The sequence below is a fragment of the Hyla sarda genome, chromosome 4, assembly GCF_029499605.1.
Source record: "Hyla sarda isolate aHylSar1 chromosome 4, aHylSar1.hap1, whole genome shotgun sequence".
NCBI classification, from domain to species: domain Eukaryota; kingdom Metazoa; phylum Chordata; class Amphibia; order Anura; family Hylidae; genus Hyla; species Hyla sarda.
The window spans coordinates 270640049-270658535 of NC_079192.1; the positions used below are offsets into that span (position 1 = coordinate 270640049).

The 18487-nt window shown below is 42.1% G+C and overlaps 1 protein-coding gene across 3 annotated transcripts in view; it reads left to right on the top strand.

Moving 5' to 3' along the window:
- Positions 1–18487, top strand: part of MDM1 (Mdm1 nuclear protein) — a 51868-nt gene that overhangs the window by 20914 nt on the left and 12467 nt on the right. For all 3 annotated transcript variants that reach the window (XM_056574194.1, XM_056574192.1, XM_056574193.1), the window contains 3 exons: positions 3596–3771; positions 4629–4916; positions 17073–17218. In XM_056574194.1, coding sequence (XP_056430169.1) covers positions 3596–3771; positions 4629–4916; positions 17073–17218 — 610 coding nt within the window. The remainder of the gene's footprint in view (positions 1–3595; positions 3772–4628; positions 4917–17072; positions 17219–18487) is intronic.

The window sequence follows — 18487 nt, forward strand, 5'->3', positions numbered from 1 at the left end:
AAATCTTAATCCTTCCAGTACTTATCAGCTGCTGTATGCTTCAGAGAAAGTTGTGTAGTTCTTTCCAGTCTGACCTCTGTGCTTCCTGATGACACCTTTGTCCATGTCAGGAACCATCCAGAGCAGGAACAAATTCCCATAGCAAACCTCTCCTGCTCTGGACAGTTCCTGACATAGACATAGGTGTGAGCAGAAAGCTCTGTAGTCAGACGAAAAATAACTATACAACTTCCTCTGGAGCATACAGCAGCTGATAAGTCCTGGAAGGATTAAGATTTTTAGATAGAAGTAATTTGCAAATCTGGTAAACTTTCTGGCACCAGTTGATTATAAAAAAAAATTATTTTCCACCGGAGTGCCCCTTTAATGCCGTCCTGCACCACGTCATACTTTTATCATATATGTACTAGGATGAGCATTTGCAAATGTTAAATGTAAACTGCCAGCCAATATCCCAGGGTAATGACCAACATCCCGGGGTAATGACCGACATCCTGGAATAATGTCCGACATGCTGGAGAAATGGCCAGGATAACAATAGCAAACGCCTCTCATATAAATAAAGGCTATAGTGGGGCCAAGTTTATCAACTAATTTACTGCCCTCATTTTCTGTCTCAGACTATCAACATTCTGGTACTTTGCACCTTTTCATTGTATAGAGCACAGGGCACTTATGTTTTTTTGAGACCCAAATTTTAACATTCTGCCAACTGACTTTCTACTGAGGTAAACCACAATTTCTGAATGCCAGCCTGTCAGCAAATTCATCCCCTTTCAATAGGCCCTACAAGTCAATGCAAAAGTCACAGCGTTTGTCCCTCTCCTGAAGAAGATGTAATCTGTATGATTTACAACACAGACATTCATGTAAGAAACACCATTCTGTGCTTTGTGGCACCTGTAGTTCAATACTAGTCAGCCTAGTTTTGCTTCGATTTTCAGTCTGTGGCCATTTTTCATTGATAATTACTTTTATTACTATCCTTTTCAAATTACTTGGTAGAACATAGTAAAAAAAAAAAAAAAAGATTTGCCCTTTTTTTTGTTTCCTTAGTTTGCACACTTTATCTAACTTTTATTAACTATTTTCACTTGGAGACTTGACCCTATGGTCTTTTGATTACTTGCATAATACACAGCAATGCATTTTTTATTATGCCTGTCAGTGTGAAATTGACAGGCAGCCTAATAGGCCAATGTATATGGCAAACCTATGGGCCTTTATTCCATTTTTTGATGGCATGTCAACCCAAAGGCACTCCATGATCGCTTTTCAGTTACACTTGTAGACTTACATAGGTAGTCTCTGCTTTTATGAAACCATTTAGGTGTCAATTTCCTGGGATTAGTGTTAACTCTGATCTAGGTCACTGCAGCAGAGGGGGGGGGGGGGGGGGGTCAGTTGTATATTGATTAGAAAAGCTCCATAAACTGCGCTATATGTTTATGGAACTGTGCGAGAACTAGATCTCACCAGCTTCCTAAAATCGATCAGACAAACAAGATGGTCCAGCGCTTTGTTCAATAAAATAGCGAGGATTTTATTCAATAGATACAGGTACAAACATCGTGACGCGTTTCGGCTGCTAGAGAATTCTTAAAAACGAGGGAAGAGGAGGAATCATCAGTCAAATACCATATTGCACCTGTTATAGGTGAGTAACCTCCTCCACTTCTCAACCTTTTTGTGTGACACTCCTACTTAGAAACATAGTAGAAAAAAATACATATTCAATATAACACAGTTCACACATTAAAGTAAAAAAGCATAAGGTTAACGGATAAGATCCCACCTTATATGAAAGGACGACATCACCTTCTGAATAGTTATGGACACAAAACATGGAAAAAACTACAATGACTTACACCCATTATCAAAAAGAGATTACAAAATGTAGTAATGTCTGTTCAAAATCAGAAAGTGGCGTTAAACTCCAAACGAGAACAGATTTAGACCGTAGCTAGTAGCAACTAGAAAAAGTTAATCGGGCCAACTCCATTATGAAGAGTGTATAAGATTTTATATATATATTACTAATTTATTATTTATATATTATATAGTACAATGGAGTTGGTCCTATTTACTTTTTCTAGTCGCTACTAGTTACAGTCGAAATATGTTCTTGTTTGGAGTTTGACGCCACTTTCTGATTTTGAACACACATTACTACATTTTGTAATATCTTTTTGATAATGGGTGTAAGTCATTGTAGTTTTTTCCATGTTTGTGTTCATTACTACCGTATATACTCGAGTATAAGCCGAGTTTTTCAGCACGATTTTTCGTGCTGAAAACACCCCCCTTGGCTTATACTCGAGTGAACTCTCCACCCGCAGTGGTCTTCAACCTGCGGACCTCCAGAGGTTTCAAATCTACAACTCCCAGCAAGCCCGGACAGCCGATGGCTGCCCGGGCTTGCTGGGAGTTGTAGTTTTGAAACCTCTGGAGGTCCGCAGGTTGAAGACCACTGAGGGCGGATGATGACAAGAGGATGATGAAGGGGGGGGGGGTGTGGGATGATGACAAGGGGATGATGAAGGGGGGTGGGGATGATGACAAGGGGATGATGAAGGGGGGGTGTGGGATGATGACAAGGGGATGATGAAGGGGGGTGGGGATGATGACAAGGGGATGATGAAGGGGGGTGTGTGGGATGATGACAAGGGGATGATGAAGGGGGGTGGGGATGATGACAAGGGGATGATGAAGGGGGGGTGTGGGATGATGACAAGGGGATGATGACAGAGTGATGATGATGAGGATGTTAATGACGGGGGTCTGGATGATGACAGGGGGGGGGGATGATGTATTTCCCACCCTAGGCTTATACTCGAGTCAATAACTTTTCCTGGGATTTTGTGGTGAAATTAGGGGCCTCGGCTTATACTCGGGTCGGCTTATACTCGAGTATATACGGTATTCAGAAGGTGATGTCGTCCTTTCATATAAGGTGGGATCTTATCCGTTAACCTTATGCGTTTTTATTTTAATGTGTGAACTGTGTTATATTGAATATGTATTTTTTCTACTATGTTTCTAAGTAGGAGTGTCACACAAAAGGGTTGAGAAGTGGAGGAGGTTACTCACTTATAACAGGTGCAATGTGCTATTTGATTGATGACTTCTCCTCTTCCCTCCCTATTTAAGAATTCTCAGTGTGTTTTATCTTTTGTATGACTAAGGCTGTGAACTAGCAGCTGAAACGCGTCACAATGTTTGTACCTGTATCTATTGAATAAAATCCTCGCTATTTTACAGAACAAAGCACTGGACCATTCTGTTTGTCTGATCGATATTGTATGGAAGTGGTTCATTCCGGTCCGAGACGCTTTGGGTAACAGAGGGAGAGCTGGACTTTTTGCTCTATATTAGCTTCCTAAAATGTATGACATGGTGCATGAAAGGTTTAATAAAAAAAAAAATAAAAAAAAGGGTTTATACATTGTTTGCTATTATGCTTTTTTACATTCATGTTTAATTCCTTATTTTTAATTATACGTTGCACATATAACTTCATATTTTTAAGTATCGTAAAAGCAAGTTATTTATATGTGAAAGAAGATTATCATCTAACTGTTTTTAATGTAACTAGGTAAGAGAATTACGAGAAAAAGCTGAGTACTATAGACGTCGTGCACAGGGAACACACTTCTCCCGCGAGCACCTCAATCAGATAATCTCTAATAACAACAGACTGTGGGAGATATCTACAAACTCTAGCAGTGAGGAAGATCTAAGCAGGAATATTAAAGCTCTAGATCTGGCTGGGTAAGTTTTATATTATCGCTACTTTTAATATAGCTAATTTATTATTTTATGATTTGACTGAGTATTTTCATGTTTAATACTGGGCCCATAAAGAAAGCCTTTGAGTCCTACTTTTCCTACCCAAGAATAGTAATTGACAGCTCTAACTGCATACAAACCTAACCGTATAAAATATGAATTCACAAATAGAGTACTATATATCACAGAGATTAACACCCCTTACATTTCCATTGGATAGGATGGGATTGTCCTTTAAACCTACCTCAATGTTGTAGTGTATTCATATAATGGGCATTCACACTTTATTGGCACAAGTTGGGGAAACAATGCAATTTTGTGTATATTTTCTGCCGATGTCTCTGGGAGCAGACAACTGACTAACACAATCAATATAAGCAGGGGATGTGCTAAAGGAAGTGGACAGCTCCATGCACAATCCAATGTTTGTTTGTTTGGTCATTCAACCTATGTAAATGGTCCTTTAAACAAACACCAATGACCTTTTATATAGTTAATTGGTGCTCTTACTGGGCAGTTTTTTATCCATCTAAAAGCCCACTTATTTGCTGCCCATACGGTTTCCAACAACGGGTGCCGGTTCAAAGTTAGTCTAATGCAATGACCAAGAACAAAGGTGTTCAAATAGGGGATGATTGAGATCCCCTGTTTTAGTGATCCCAGCTGTTGCACACCTACCAGTTTTAACCTATTCAATTGAATAATTGAATCTGAAGTATATTCCTTTAATAAATGTGATATATACTGGCTTATATAGATATGAGACAAAAATATTTTATTATCATTATCATACATTTTTATAATTATATTCTTACATTAATTTTGCAATGGTTATATAGATTGCAGAAATCTTCGATGAAAGAAAAGTTCCAACGATCACCAGCAAAAATCAAAATGCCATCAGATACTGGGAATCTAGGGGTTTCAGATTCTCCCACTCTACCAGTTAGAAGGAAATTAGTCTGGGATGAATACGATGATGAAGAAGATGCAGCACCAATGGAAAACATAGAACATTTGCAGATTGAGGAGAAACCTGATGAGAATGGAGAGGGAGACCATGAAGACGAAAAAAACACAACAGAAAAGCCCTTTAAAAACAACAATGGAAAAAGAAGTACACAGAAGTAGGTTTTTATTGGTTGTGTTTCCAATGTATATTTGCTTGTATGTTGTGTGGTATGGATGAGTGACAGTGCAGTGCTATTTAATCAAGGTTCATACCATTTTCACTACATTTTAATGGTGATCCCGAATGAAGAAGTTATTCCATTTATTCCAGTTGAAAAATATACTGTCATACACACTTGTATTGAAAAGTGTAGTCAATGCAGTTCAGGCTGTGGAATTTCTAACATGTGCTGGATAAACATAAGCCAAATAGAAATTATTTTGGTCTAAGTTTGTCTGTTGATGTCTATGAACACATTATACTTGTATTTTGGGAGAATTTTACAGGTGCATATGATGACCGTTTACTCAAAAGATGGTGTGGGACAGTGTACATATGTAGTACTCCCATCATGAACATGACAGTACTGTACTATATTTTGATAGCGTAGCACACTGTATCCTTCCAGGCTGGGTATGAGGGGTGAGCAGCAATGCATACAATACTATATGCATCACCGCTCAATGTACAGTAGTAAAGAAAAGTAACTTAGTGTGCCACAAGAAAGGAGTAGTTGACTGTGAACAATGCTCCATTGCCTAGCATTTACACCCAATTTTGCAATGAAGTCCATCTGACTATTTAGTGATAAGTACATATATTCAACCAAATAGAACCCCTATATCTTGTAAGTCTAGAGAGATTTTAAAGCAAAGGAGAGGAATGCAGAGTGGAGCTCTGTTCTGCAATGTAGGAGGCTCATCACAGGGGAGGAGGGCATTATTATGAGAATACCAGCCCTGCAGGCACCAAGCTCCTTCATTCACATATCTAGAAAACTGGAAATATCGGAGGAATGGAAGCAAAGATAAGCAATTTGTAAGTACCTTCATCAGCGCCACCCGCACTACAAGCCTATACCAATAGGTTATTGCAGTTGATGCTCATGAGCTTTCCTTTAAACCATGTCCATTTGGCTGAGAAGGTGCAGAGGTGACTAAAGCACAAAAAATAAAACTCACAGATTTTTAAGCAAAATAGGGCGTGCATAACATTTTTTTAACTTTAACTTTCTTACATCATAAAACTAGCATGCAAACCTTGATAAATTCCCCTATAACATATACACCAAAAATCCAAGAAAGTTTTTGGATAAGATCCCTTAACATCTTTTTAAAGAGTAAGAAATTAACAAGTAATTTTTATCATTGTTGCTGGGTTTCTGCAGACAAGTTTTTCTCACACCACACCCCCTCAATGCAAGTCTATGGGAGGTGGCGTGGTGGCCGCCACGCCCCCTCCCATAGACTTTGCATTGAGGAGCGTGGCCGTGACCTCACGACCCCAGCTTCACACACCCAGCGTTCTAAACGAACGCCAGGTGCTGTACAAAGATCGCGGGGGTCCCAGCGGTAGGACCCCCACGATCAGACATCTCATCTCCTATCCTTTGGATAGGGGATAAGAGGTCTAGGGGCGGAGTACCCCTTTAAGAAAAATAAGCATTTTTGTAGAGTATAAGTTGTGACTTTTCTATGTCACCCGATACTGTGCAGTTAATACCAGTGAGTACGTTGTGTGTGATGTTGGGACTTATCACCCACATTTCATTATGTTCACTGTGTAGCAATGAGTAAGGGGTTTGATATTCAGCACTAAAGTAGTGTTCACCCATTTCAATTGCACCCACATCACTGTGGTGGAGAGGGCTTTTCTGTGACACTGCCTTATGATTTAGTTAGTGGAATTAATAAATGAATTTTCCTTCACTAAGGAAAGCCAAAGGGCATTCTGCAATCCTTCTCACACTTTCCAACAATCACCATAGCTGTAACCTTTCATTTGCCAGTATCAGTGTTACTATGCATAGCCAGTATCACAGCGTAGAGCACAACACAGAGTAGACAGAGAGGTGACTCAGCAGGAAGTTGTGATCTCAGCATTCACCATAACACGTAGCGGAACAGGTCTTCTAGCCACAATCGCTGTTTTAGTTTCATAAGGAATCTGGAGTTTTTTTTTTAAAGAGTTCCAGGTTTCTTTGGTTGGCAAGAGGTGAGGTCAGTATTCTCCATGATACGTAGAGGAGCAGCCCTTCTGACCACAGAACTCTACAGTAGTTTTTTCTTGTTTCTAGGTGTTTTAGATAGGTATTAGGTATTCGGAATGATGTTTCTTACTTCTGACAAATGAGACAAATGAGAGTTTCTTACTTCTTTTTTTCGGTAGCTTATTACTCAGTAGAAATAGTAAAGTGAAGTAGCCTACAGCTCACTTCCTTTAACATTTTGCTTCATAGAAACTATTATAGTAAAGATGTTCTTAACTGACTTTGTCTTATAGATATCATACAACTATAGACTTTTTTATTGTCATGTTATAATAAAAGATATCATTTTTATTTATGTATGTAGTATTTTATATGGCATAAACAATGTAAAATATTCATTTACAATAAACACTTAGACTAGGTTTTTTTTTTTGTCAAAAACACCTATAAAAATGCCCATTCTGCCTCATAGGGAACAATAGGGAACTGCAAAATGCCAAATCCACTTGGCGTTTTTCAGTTTGGCTTTTTTTTAATCCTTTTGGTGTTTTTTGGGCTCCTTGGCTCTCTTGTCGAGATTTTGGCATTTTTCGGGAAAATCTTGGCGTTTTTCTCCTATAGAAGTCTATGGGAGTGAAAAAACGCCAAGACAAATGCCATGTGGGTTTTAACTTTGGCGTTTTTTCAGGCGTTTTTTTTCCTTTTTGGACTTTAGCGATCCAAAAAAGTGATGGAGATACCTTTTTATTAACCCCTTCCCGCTATTGGACGTATGCATACGTCCAGGCGAATTATACGTTCGCGCAAATGGACATATGCATACATCCAAGCGATCTCCTGCTCTGCCGCGGGCAGCGCAGGAAATCGCGGGTGGGACTCAGCTGTCAATCACAGCCGGAGTCCCACCGCAGCTGCCGGGGCCGCGATCGCGCCGGTCCCGGCAGCATTAACCCCATAGATGCCGTGATCAGTTCTGATCACGGCATCTACGGTGTTTGCAGGGGGAGCGCTCTCCCCCTGCCCATCAACAGCGGCGCCGCGATAAAATAAGGGGGATCGGGGGTGTCCAAGACACCCTCGATCCCCCTTGAAGAGATAGGAGTGAGGTGGCAGGGTTGCCACCCCTCCTATCCCTGCTATTGATCGGCGGAGCGGCCGACCAATAGCAGACTGGGGGCGGGGGGGTTAAAGTTCGGTTCCCCCCGCTATGCCCACCCATCGGTGTCCGGGCACAGCGGGGGGAACCGTGTAGCAGTGGCTGCGGCCGTAGCGGCGGTCACTTTCCCGGCGGAGGCTGTGATCACGGCGGCGGTTGGAGTGGAGTATGACGCCGCGTGTCCGGGAGTCTGTTGCCTAGCAACATCTGCAGGGCGACAGTTTAGAGAGTGGTCTCTAAACTGTCGCCCTCCAGATGTTGCAAAACTACAACTCCCACCATGCCTTGACAGCTGTTTGCTGTGTTGGCATGCTGGGAGTTGTAGTTTTGCAAGATTTAGAGGGATTCAGGCTGGAGATCACTGACAGTGGTCTCTAAACTGTAGCCCTCCAGATATTACAAAACTACAACTCCCAGCATGCCCAGACAGCAGTTTGCTGTCTTAGCATGCTGAGATTTGTAGTTTTGCAACATCTGGAGGGCCACAGTTTAGAGACCACTGTCAGTGATCTCCAGCCTGAACCCCTCTAAATCTTGCAAAACTACAACTCCCAGCATTCAGGAACAGCAAATGGCTGTCTCGGCATGCTGGGAGTTGTACTTGCGTGCCTCCAGCTGTTGCATAACTACATCTCCCAGCATTCCCTTTGGCAATCAGTACATGCTGAGAGTTGTAGTTCTGCAACAGCTGGAGGCACACTGGTTGGGAAATACCGAGTTAGGTAATAGGTTCTATTACCTAACTCAGTATTTTCCAACCAGTGTGCCTCCAGCTGTTGCAAAACTACAACTCCCAGCATGCACGTTCTGTCAGTGCATGCTGGGAGTTGTAGTTTTGCCCCCCCCCCCCCCCTCCCATGTGAATGTACAGGTTACATTCACACTGGCAGCGGATTACAGTGAGTTCCCTGCTTCAAGCTTGAGCTGCAGCAGCCGCAGCTCAAACTCCTAGCGGGAGACTCAGTGTAATCCACCGTCAGTGTGAATGTAACCTAAAAATACTACACTACACTAACATAAAATAAAGAGTAAAACACTACATATACACACGTACACTGCCCCCCCCACCACCACCCCTTCCCCCCCCAATAAAAATGAAAAACGTATCCTACAGCAGTGTTTCCAAAACGGAGCCTCCAGCTGTTGCAAAACAAAAACTCCCAGCATTTCCGGACAGCCATTGACTGTCCAAGCATGCTGGGAGTTTAGCAACAGCTGGAGGCACCCTGTTTGAGAATCACTGGTGTAGAATACCCCTATGTCCACCCCTATGCAAATCCCTAATTTAGGCCTCAAATGCGCATGGCGCTCTCACTTTGAAGCCCTGTCGTATTTCAAGGCAACAGTTTAGGGCCACATATGGGGTATCGCCGTACTCAGGAGAAATTGCCTAACAAATTTTGGGGGGCTTTTTCTCCTTTTACCCCTTATGAAAAGGTAAAGTTGGGGTCTACACCAGCATGTTAGTGTAAAAAAAAAAACATTTTTGTACACTAACATACTGGTGTTGCCCCATACTTTAAAATTTCACAAGCGGTAAAAGAAAAAAAGCCTCCAAAATTTGTAACGCAATTTCTCCTGAGGACGGAGATACCCCATATGTGGGCGCAAAGTGTTCTGGGGACGCACAACAAGGCTCAGAAGGGAGAGTGCACCATGTAAATTTGAGATCTAAATTGGTGATTTGCACAGGGGTGGCTGATTTTACAGCGGTTCTGACATAAGTGCAAAACAATAAATACCCACATGTGACCCCATTTTGGAAACTACACCCCTCACGGAATGTAACAAGGGGTAAAGTGAGCATTTACACCCCACAGGTGTCTGACAGATCTTTGAAACAGGGGTCTGTGAAAATGAAAAATAAAATTTTTAATTTGCACAGCCCACTGTTCCAAAGATCCGTCAAATGCCAATGGGGTGTAAATTCTCCCTACACCCCTTATTACCTTCCGTGAGGGGTGTAGTTTTAAAAATGGGGTCACATGTGGGGGGGTCCACTGTTCTGGCACCACGGGGGGGCTTTGGAAATGCACATGGCCAAATTCTCTCTCCAAAAGCTCAATGATGCTCCCAGTGTAGTTCGCCCCCAGTGCACTTCACGTCCACTTATTGGGTATTTCCATACTCAGAAGAGATGGGGTTACAAATTTTGGGGGGTATTTTCTGCTATTATCCCTTGTAAAAATGTAAAATTTGGGGGAAAACAAGCATTTTAGTGTAAAAAATATATATATTTTTTTACATATGCAAAAGTCGTGAAACACCTGTGGGGTATTAAGGTTCACTTTACCCTTTGTTACGTTCCCCAAGGGGTCTAGTTTCCAAAATGGTATGCCATGTGTTTTTTTTTTTCTGTCCTGGCACCATAGGTGCTTCCTAAATGCGGCATGCCCCCAGAGCAAAATTTGCTTCCAAAAAGCCAAATGTGACTCCTTCTCTTCTGAGACCTGTAGTGCGCCAGCAGAGCACTTTTCATCCCCATATTGGGTGTCTTCTGAATCGGGAGAAATTGGGCTTCAAATGTTGGGGGGTATTTTCTGCTATTACCTTTTTTAAAAATGTAAAATTTTTGCTAAACCAAGCATTTTTGGTAAAAAAAAAATTTTTTTTTTTACATATGCAAAAGTCGTGAAACACCTGTGGGGTATTAAGGTTCACTTTATCCCTTGTTACGTTCCTCAAGGAGTCTAGTTTCCAAAATGGTATGCCATGTCGTTTTTTTTGCTGTCCTGGCACCATAGGGGCTTCCTAAATGCGACATGCCCCCCGAGCAAAATTTGCTCTCAAAAAGCCAAATGTGACTCCTTCTCTTCTGAGCATTGTAGTTCGCCCATAATGCACTTCAGGTCAACTTATGGGGTACCTCCATACTCAGAAGAGATAGGGTTACACATTTTGGGGAGTGTTTTCTGCTATTAACCCTTGCAAAAATGTGAAATTTGGGGGGAAACACACATTTTAGTGAAAATTATTATTATTTTTTTTACATATGCAAAAGTCATGAAACACCTGTGGGGGGTATTAAGGCTCACTTAATTCCTTGTTACATTCCTCAAGGGGTCTAGTTTCCAAAATGGTATGCCATGTTTTTTTTTTTTTTTTGCTGTTTTGGCACCATAGGGGCTTCCTAAATGCAACATGCCCCCAAAAAACCATTTCAGAAAAACGTACTCTCCAAAATCCCCTTGTCGCTCCTTCGCTTCTGAGCCCTCTACTGGGCTGTGTGTGTGTGTTTTTCACTTTTAAAAATTTTTTTTTTTTTAGGTAGTACTACTCCTCCCAGCATGGAACACACTGTTCCATGATGGGAGTAGTAGTTACCTGTACAAATGGAAAGATCGCCAGGGTCTGTTGCAATCCTCCTGTATGATGTATAGATACGGCTGCTCTTCTGTGGTCCCTGCACTGCCGTATATATATACACGTATTCATATTTTCCACAGAGAGCTGTGATTGGCCAGATGTTTCCAGCCAATCACAACTCTGTGAGAAATATGAATAGGTGTATATATACAGCAGTGCAGGGGACCATAGAAGAGCGGCCGGCTGCATCTATACATTATACAGGAGGATCACAGTGGGTGTCAGTAGTTATACTCGCTGCGATCTGTCTATTAATGCAGGTGCTACAGCTCCCAGCATGGAGCAGAGTGTGCTCCATGTTGGGAGCAGTAGTACCTACAGTAAGAGACAGATCACAGCGCATGTCACTTCTCCTGACACCTGCTGCGAACCTCCTGAAGTGAATGTCTGGATCAGCTGTACCCACGGCTACAGAGCCGGGAGAACAGCTGATGCTGAGCAGTAGATATACATCGTATATCTTCTGCCCAGCAAGAATTTACAGTGAGCCTGCAGTGTTTATACAGTATACACATTGCTGACTCACTTAACCCCTTGCTGAGCTGTGCGCTATGTGCCAGCCCAGCAAGGAAAAAGTTAACTTACTCTGCTGGACAGTGTAGGTTATACCTTTGGGCAGTATACACTATATACAGCTATCTATAGATAGCTGTATATAGTGTATACAGAAGACAAAGTCCACTTACTTCCCTCCAGTATCGGCTGGGTCCGTGTAGCTCTGCCCCTTAGTGATGACGTTATTAGGGGGCGGAGCTACAGATGGGAGCCAGGCTAGTAAGGCTCTGTGAGGCTCTGTTCACATCTGTCCGTTTTGTATAATGTGAACAGACCCTTCTGGCAGTGTCTTCCCAGATAGGGAGACTCCAGCTGTTGCTAAACAACTCCCAGCATGCCCAGACAGCAAAAGACTGTCTGGGCATGCTGGGAGTTTTAGTTTTGCAACAATTGGAGGCTCTCTGTTTAGGAAGACATAGCATTATCAGCCCCAAAAATCTTCTAACTCATTTTTTGTGTTTCTTTTTTCTTCTCGTTTCAGAACCATGTATGCCAAGGATTACGGCGGATTCAATGGATTACGAAGGATGAACTGGATTTTTTAAATTTTAATAAAATGGTTAACGAGGGCTGTGGGGGAGTGTTTTTTAAAATAAAATAATTTTTCTAATGTGTTGTCTTTTTTTTTTATTGAATTTTCAGGCTTAGTAGTGGAAGCCGGTCTTATTGGCGGAATCCATTACTAAGCCAGGGCTTAGGGTTAGCCCCAAAAACAGCTAGCGCTATCCCCCAATTATTACCCCGTTACCCACCGCCACAGGGGTTCCGGGAAGAGTCAGTTCTAACAGGCCCAGAGCGTCAAAAATGGTGCTCCTGGTCCTAGGTGGTAACAGGCTGGCATTATTTATTCTGGGGAGGGCCAGTAACAATGGTCCTCGCCCACCCTGGTAACGTCAGGCTGTTGCTGATTGGTTGGTATCTGGCTGAGAATAAAAAGACAGCGAAGCCTATGCGTTTTATTTTATTTATTTGTTTTAAAAAAAAAAAACGCATAGGGTTCCCCATATTTTTATTCTCAGCCAGATACCAACCAAGCAGTAACAACCTGACGTTTACCAGAGTGGGCGAGGACCATTGTTACTGGCCCTCCCCAGCCTAAATAACGGCAGCCTGTTACCGCCTAGGCCCAGGAGCGCCATTTTTGATGCTTCGGGCCTGTTGGTACCGGCTCTTCCCGAAACCCCTGTGGCGGTGGGTACCGGGGTAATAATTGGGGGTTAGCACTAGCTGTTTTTGGGGCTAAAGCTAAGCCCTGGCTTAGTAATGAATTCCGTCAATAAGACCAGCTTCCACTACTAAGCCTGAAAATTCAATAAAAAAAAAAGACAACACATTAGAAAAATTATTTTATTTTAAAAAAACACTCCCCCACAGCCCTCGTTAACCATTTTATTAAAATTTAAAAAATCCAGTTCATCCACCGTAATCCATCGAATCCACTGTAATCCTCTGCATATACGGATCTGAAACGAGAAGAAAAAAGTAACATTTTTGGCGCTGTCCGTTGGGGAAAGCGCCCATAATGCAATGTCTTCCCAAACAGGGAGCCTCCAATTGGTGCAAAACTAAAACTCCCAGCATGCCCAGACAGCATTTGGTTGTCTGGGCATGCTGGGAGTTGCAGTTTAGCAACAGCTGGAGTCTCCCCGTCAGGGAGAACACTGCCAGAAGGGTCTGTTCACATTATACAAAATGGACAATGTGAACAGAGCCTCACAGAGCCTTACTAGCCTGACTCCTGTCTGTAGCCCCGCCCCCTAATGATGTCATCACTAGGGGGCGGAGCTACACAGACCCGACGGGGACAGGGAGCGAGGAAGGTAAGTGGACCTCGTGTTCTGTATACACTATGTACAGCTATCTATAGATAGCTGTATATACTGTATACCACCCAAAGGGGTTATAGGAGCAGGAAGTCCTGTCAGTCTGGTGACAGGATTCCCGGCTCCTGTATAGTATACACGGGTACACTATGCACCCTGTATACTATACGGCCAGGTGAGGTGAGTAGTGATGCCGTACATCATTCCTCATCTCCTTACACTCAACATCCGACCCACAGAGTGGTACCTGAAGACAGTGAGAAAACTGCCACAGGGGACAAAACTGGCTGTTTCCACACACCAGGAAAAACACCAGAAAAACTGTGGCAGTTTTTCTGGCGTGTTTGCTGGCGTTTTTTTTGGTGTTAAAAAAAAACCAAGTGGAAATCTAGCCTTATACAGTCATTGCTGTAAATGTTGGCACCCCTGAAATGTTTCAAGAAAATGAAGTATTTTTCACAGAAAAGGATTGCAGTAACACATGTTTTGCTATACACGTGTTTATTCCCTTTGTGTGTATTGGAACTAAACCAAAAAAGGAGGAAAAAAGCAAATTGGACATAATGTCACACCAAACTCCATAAATGGGCTGGACACAATTATTGGCACCCTTTCGAAATTATAAAAAAATAAAATTGTTTCAAGCATGTGATGCTCCTTTAAATTTACCTGGGGCAAGTAACAGGTGTGGGCAATATAAAAATCACACCTGAAAGCAGATAAAAAGGAGAGAAGTTCACTTAGTCTTTGCATTGTGTTTCTGTGTGTGCCACACTAAGCATGGACAACAGAAAGAGGAGAAGAGAACTGTATAAGGACTTGAGAACCAAAATTGTGGAAAAATTACAATCTCAAGGTTACAAGTCCATCTCCAGAGATCTAGATTTGCCTTTGTCCACAGTGCGCAACATTATCAAGAAGTTTGCAACCCATGGCACTGTAGCTAATCTTCCTGGGCGTGGACGGAAGAGAAAAATTTATGAAAGATGTCAATGCAGGATAGTCCGGATGGTGGATAAGCAGCCCCAAACAAGTTCCAAAGATATTCAAGCTGTCCTGCAGGCTCAGGGTGCATCAGTGTCAGCGCGAACTGCCCATCGACATTTAAATGAAATGAAACGCTATGGCAGACCCAGGAGGACCCCACTGCTGATACAGAGACATAAAAAAGCAAGACTACATTTTGCCAAAATTAACTTGAGTAAGCCAAAATCCTTCATGGAAAACGTCTTGTGGACAGATGAGACCAAGATAGAGCTTTTTGGTAAAGCACATCATTCTACTGTTTACCAAAAACGGAATGATGCCTACAAAGAAAAGAACACAGTACCTACAGTGAAATATGGTGGAGGTTCAATGATGTTTTGGGGGTTGTTTTGCTGCCTCTGGCACTGGGTGCCTTGAATGTGTGCAAGGCATCATGAAATCTGAGGATTACCAACGGATTTTGGGTCGCACTGTACAGCCCGGTGTCAGAAAGCTGGGTTTGCGTCAGAGATCTTGGGTCTTCCAGCAGGACAATGACCCCAAACATATGTCAAAAAGCACCCAGAAGTGCATGGTAACAAAGCACTGGAGAGTTCTGAAGTGGCCAGCAAAGAGTTCAGATCTAAATCCCATTGAACACCTGTGGAGAAATCTTAAAATTCCTTTTGGGAAAAGGCGCCCTTACAATAAAAGAGACCTGGAGCAGTTTGCAAAGGAAGAGTTGTTCAACATTCCGGCTGAGAGGTGTAAGAAGCTTATTGATGGTTATAGGAAGTGACTGATTTCAGTAATTTTTTCCAAAGGGTGTACAACCAAATATTAAGTTAAGGGTGCCGATAATTTTGTCCTGCCCATATTTGGAGCTGGTGTGACATTATGTCCAATTTGCTTTTTTTCCTCCCTTTTTTGGTTTAGTTCCAATACACACAAAGGGAATAAACGTGTATAGCAAAACATTTGTCACTGCAATCCTTTTCTGTGAGAAATACTTCATTTTCTTAAAAAATGTCAGGGTGCCAACATTTACGGCCATGACTGTAGAGGTTATCCAGTGAGGGGGGGTTGTATTAAAACAATGGCCATTGGACAGTATATGAAAAAATAAACCTATAAACCTCTACTTACCTCCAAGGCTCCCACAATGCCTCCAGTATCCTGCTCCAATCATCAAATGCAATCCACTTCCTGAGAGAAAGTCTGATGCTTGGCCTCCCTCAGTGATCTACTTGTTTGTCTTGTCCTGAAAAACCCATGCTCATGTGAGGCAGAATAAATATAAATATTCATGTAAATATTATAAATATGGGGGGCGGGTATTAAAATATGTGAAAAAGAAAAGTGGTGTGGTTGCCAATAGCAACCATCCAGATGGCTTTTTTTTTTTTTTAAAGACTTCTAAAAAAAAAAATGTAAAACGCAATCTGGTTGTTGCTAAGGGCAACGGCATCACTCTTCCTCTACACAGGTGTTACAAAATTTCCCCCATAGGGTTTCAAGCAAACATCATATTTATTTAAAAAGTGAGGTAAGTGCCTGGCACTGGATATAGTGTGAACGCCATCCAATGCTGCATGTGGAAACAGGTCAGCTGAGCATTGTGTTCAGATGAGCGGTGAATCACAGAAATGAAGCAGTTCCAATAGCATAAACAGATGCAAAGCAAAAGATCTGGAGCACTCACCACGTAATCTTGATAGTAATATCTTTATTGTACATAATCCACACAGGTAAAAGATCTGTAACAGTGAAAAGCAGGGAGCGGAGGCAGTAGTGTGTACTCGTGCATGCTTTGTGCAGCTTTGTGCAGTTTTTGTGCCTTTAAAAAAATACTTTGTCATACATTTTTGTTAAAATAATTAACTATTTGGCTTCCACAGCTTCAGTGTTTTACTGTACATAGCAAGCAGCAGAAGCTGATTTGCAGTGAAATTCTTTCCAAGACTTTAATGGCTCAATCGCCACTGCTATATACGTAATCTAACATGATCACTTAGGGAAGGCATCAGTGGCTGGAGATAAAGCTGTGGCACTTTGTTGTCAACTTTTGTACCTTGCTATATACAGTGATGCATAGAAGCTGCTGAATTGAAGCAGTTAAAGGATTTTCATTTTTTTCATTTCCTTTAAAATGACAAAATACTAAAAAAAAAGTGGATATACTTCTACTTTTGTGTTTATGTTAATGTATGAATTCCTTTTTTATAAATAATTTAATTTGTCTTTATGTTTTTATAGTGCAGTTGATACAAAGCATAGTCCTTTTGAAGAACAGTCTGATGTTTCCTCAGTGTCAGTGATTGAAGGAAGACTTCCTACTCCAAAACTAAAAACATATGGGCTAGCACAGAGGACTCACCATGACCGAACGACTCCAACCAAAGGTAACACAGAAAAATTACCATTTCTGCCAAAAAATAATCTCCCAGCTTGCAGGGATTCTATGTCCTGCTTCACTTGCTGGCCCCATCTATGTATAAAAAACTCAACGTGTGTGTGTATGTATGTATGTATGTATGTATGTTCCAGCATCACGTCCAAACAGCTAAAGATATTAACATGAAACTTAGCACACATGTTACTTATATGTCAACAACAAACATAGCATAGGTGATTTAACCCTTACTCACCCCCATTTCCTAGGGGCGGGGTTTATGTTTAAAGTCACATACAAGTCAATGGGAAATATGTTACTGCACAACTTCCAAACGTCTGGAGATATTTCGATAATACTTGGTCACATGTTACTTATAGGTCCACTTAAAATATAAGATAGTTAATTTAACCCTTAACTACCCCCATTTGTGAGGGTCTGGGTTTTTGTTTAAAGTCCCATGCAAATCAATGGGAAATGTATGTTCCCACATAACTTCCATACAGCTAGAGATATTTCAATACCTGGTACTAGAGATGAGCGAACTTACAGTAAATTCGATTCGTCAAGAACTTCTCGGCTTGACAGTTGATGACTTTAGTCTGCATAAATTAGTTCAGCTTTCAGGTGCTCCCGTGGTCTGGAAAAGGTGGATACAGTCCTAGGAGACTCTTTCCTAGGACTGTATCCACCTTTTCCAGCCCATCGGAGCACCTGAAAGCTGAACTAATTTATACAGGATAAGTCAGCAACTGCCGAGCCGACAAGTTCGTGACGAATCGAATTTACTGTAAGGTCGCTCATCTCTACCTGGTACACATATTACGGGTCGGGATGGGAGGTCGGGATACGAGGTCGTGATAGGAGGTCGAGATAGGACGACGTGATAGGTGGTCGGGATAGGAGGCCGAGATAGGGGGATGGGATAGAAGGTCGAGATAGGAGGTGGGGATAGGAGGTCAGGATATGAGGACGTGATAGGAGGTCGAGATAGGACGACGGGATAGGTGGTCGAGATAGGAGGTCAAGATATCAGGACGGGATAGGAGGTCGAGATATGAGGTCGAGATAGGGGGGCGAGATAGAAGGATGGGATAGGAGGTCGGGATAGGATTACGGGCTATGAGGATGGATAGGAGGTTGTGATAGGAAGAAGGGATAGGAGGTCGTGATAGGAAGAAGGGATAGGAGGTCAAGATAGGAGATCAAGATATGAGGACGGGATAGGAGGTCGAGATAGGAGGACAGGATAGGAGGACAGGCTATGAGGATGAGATAA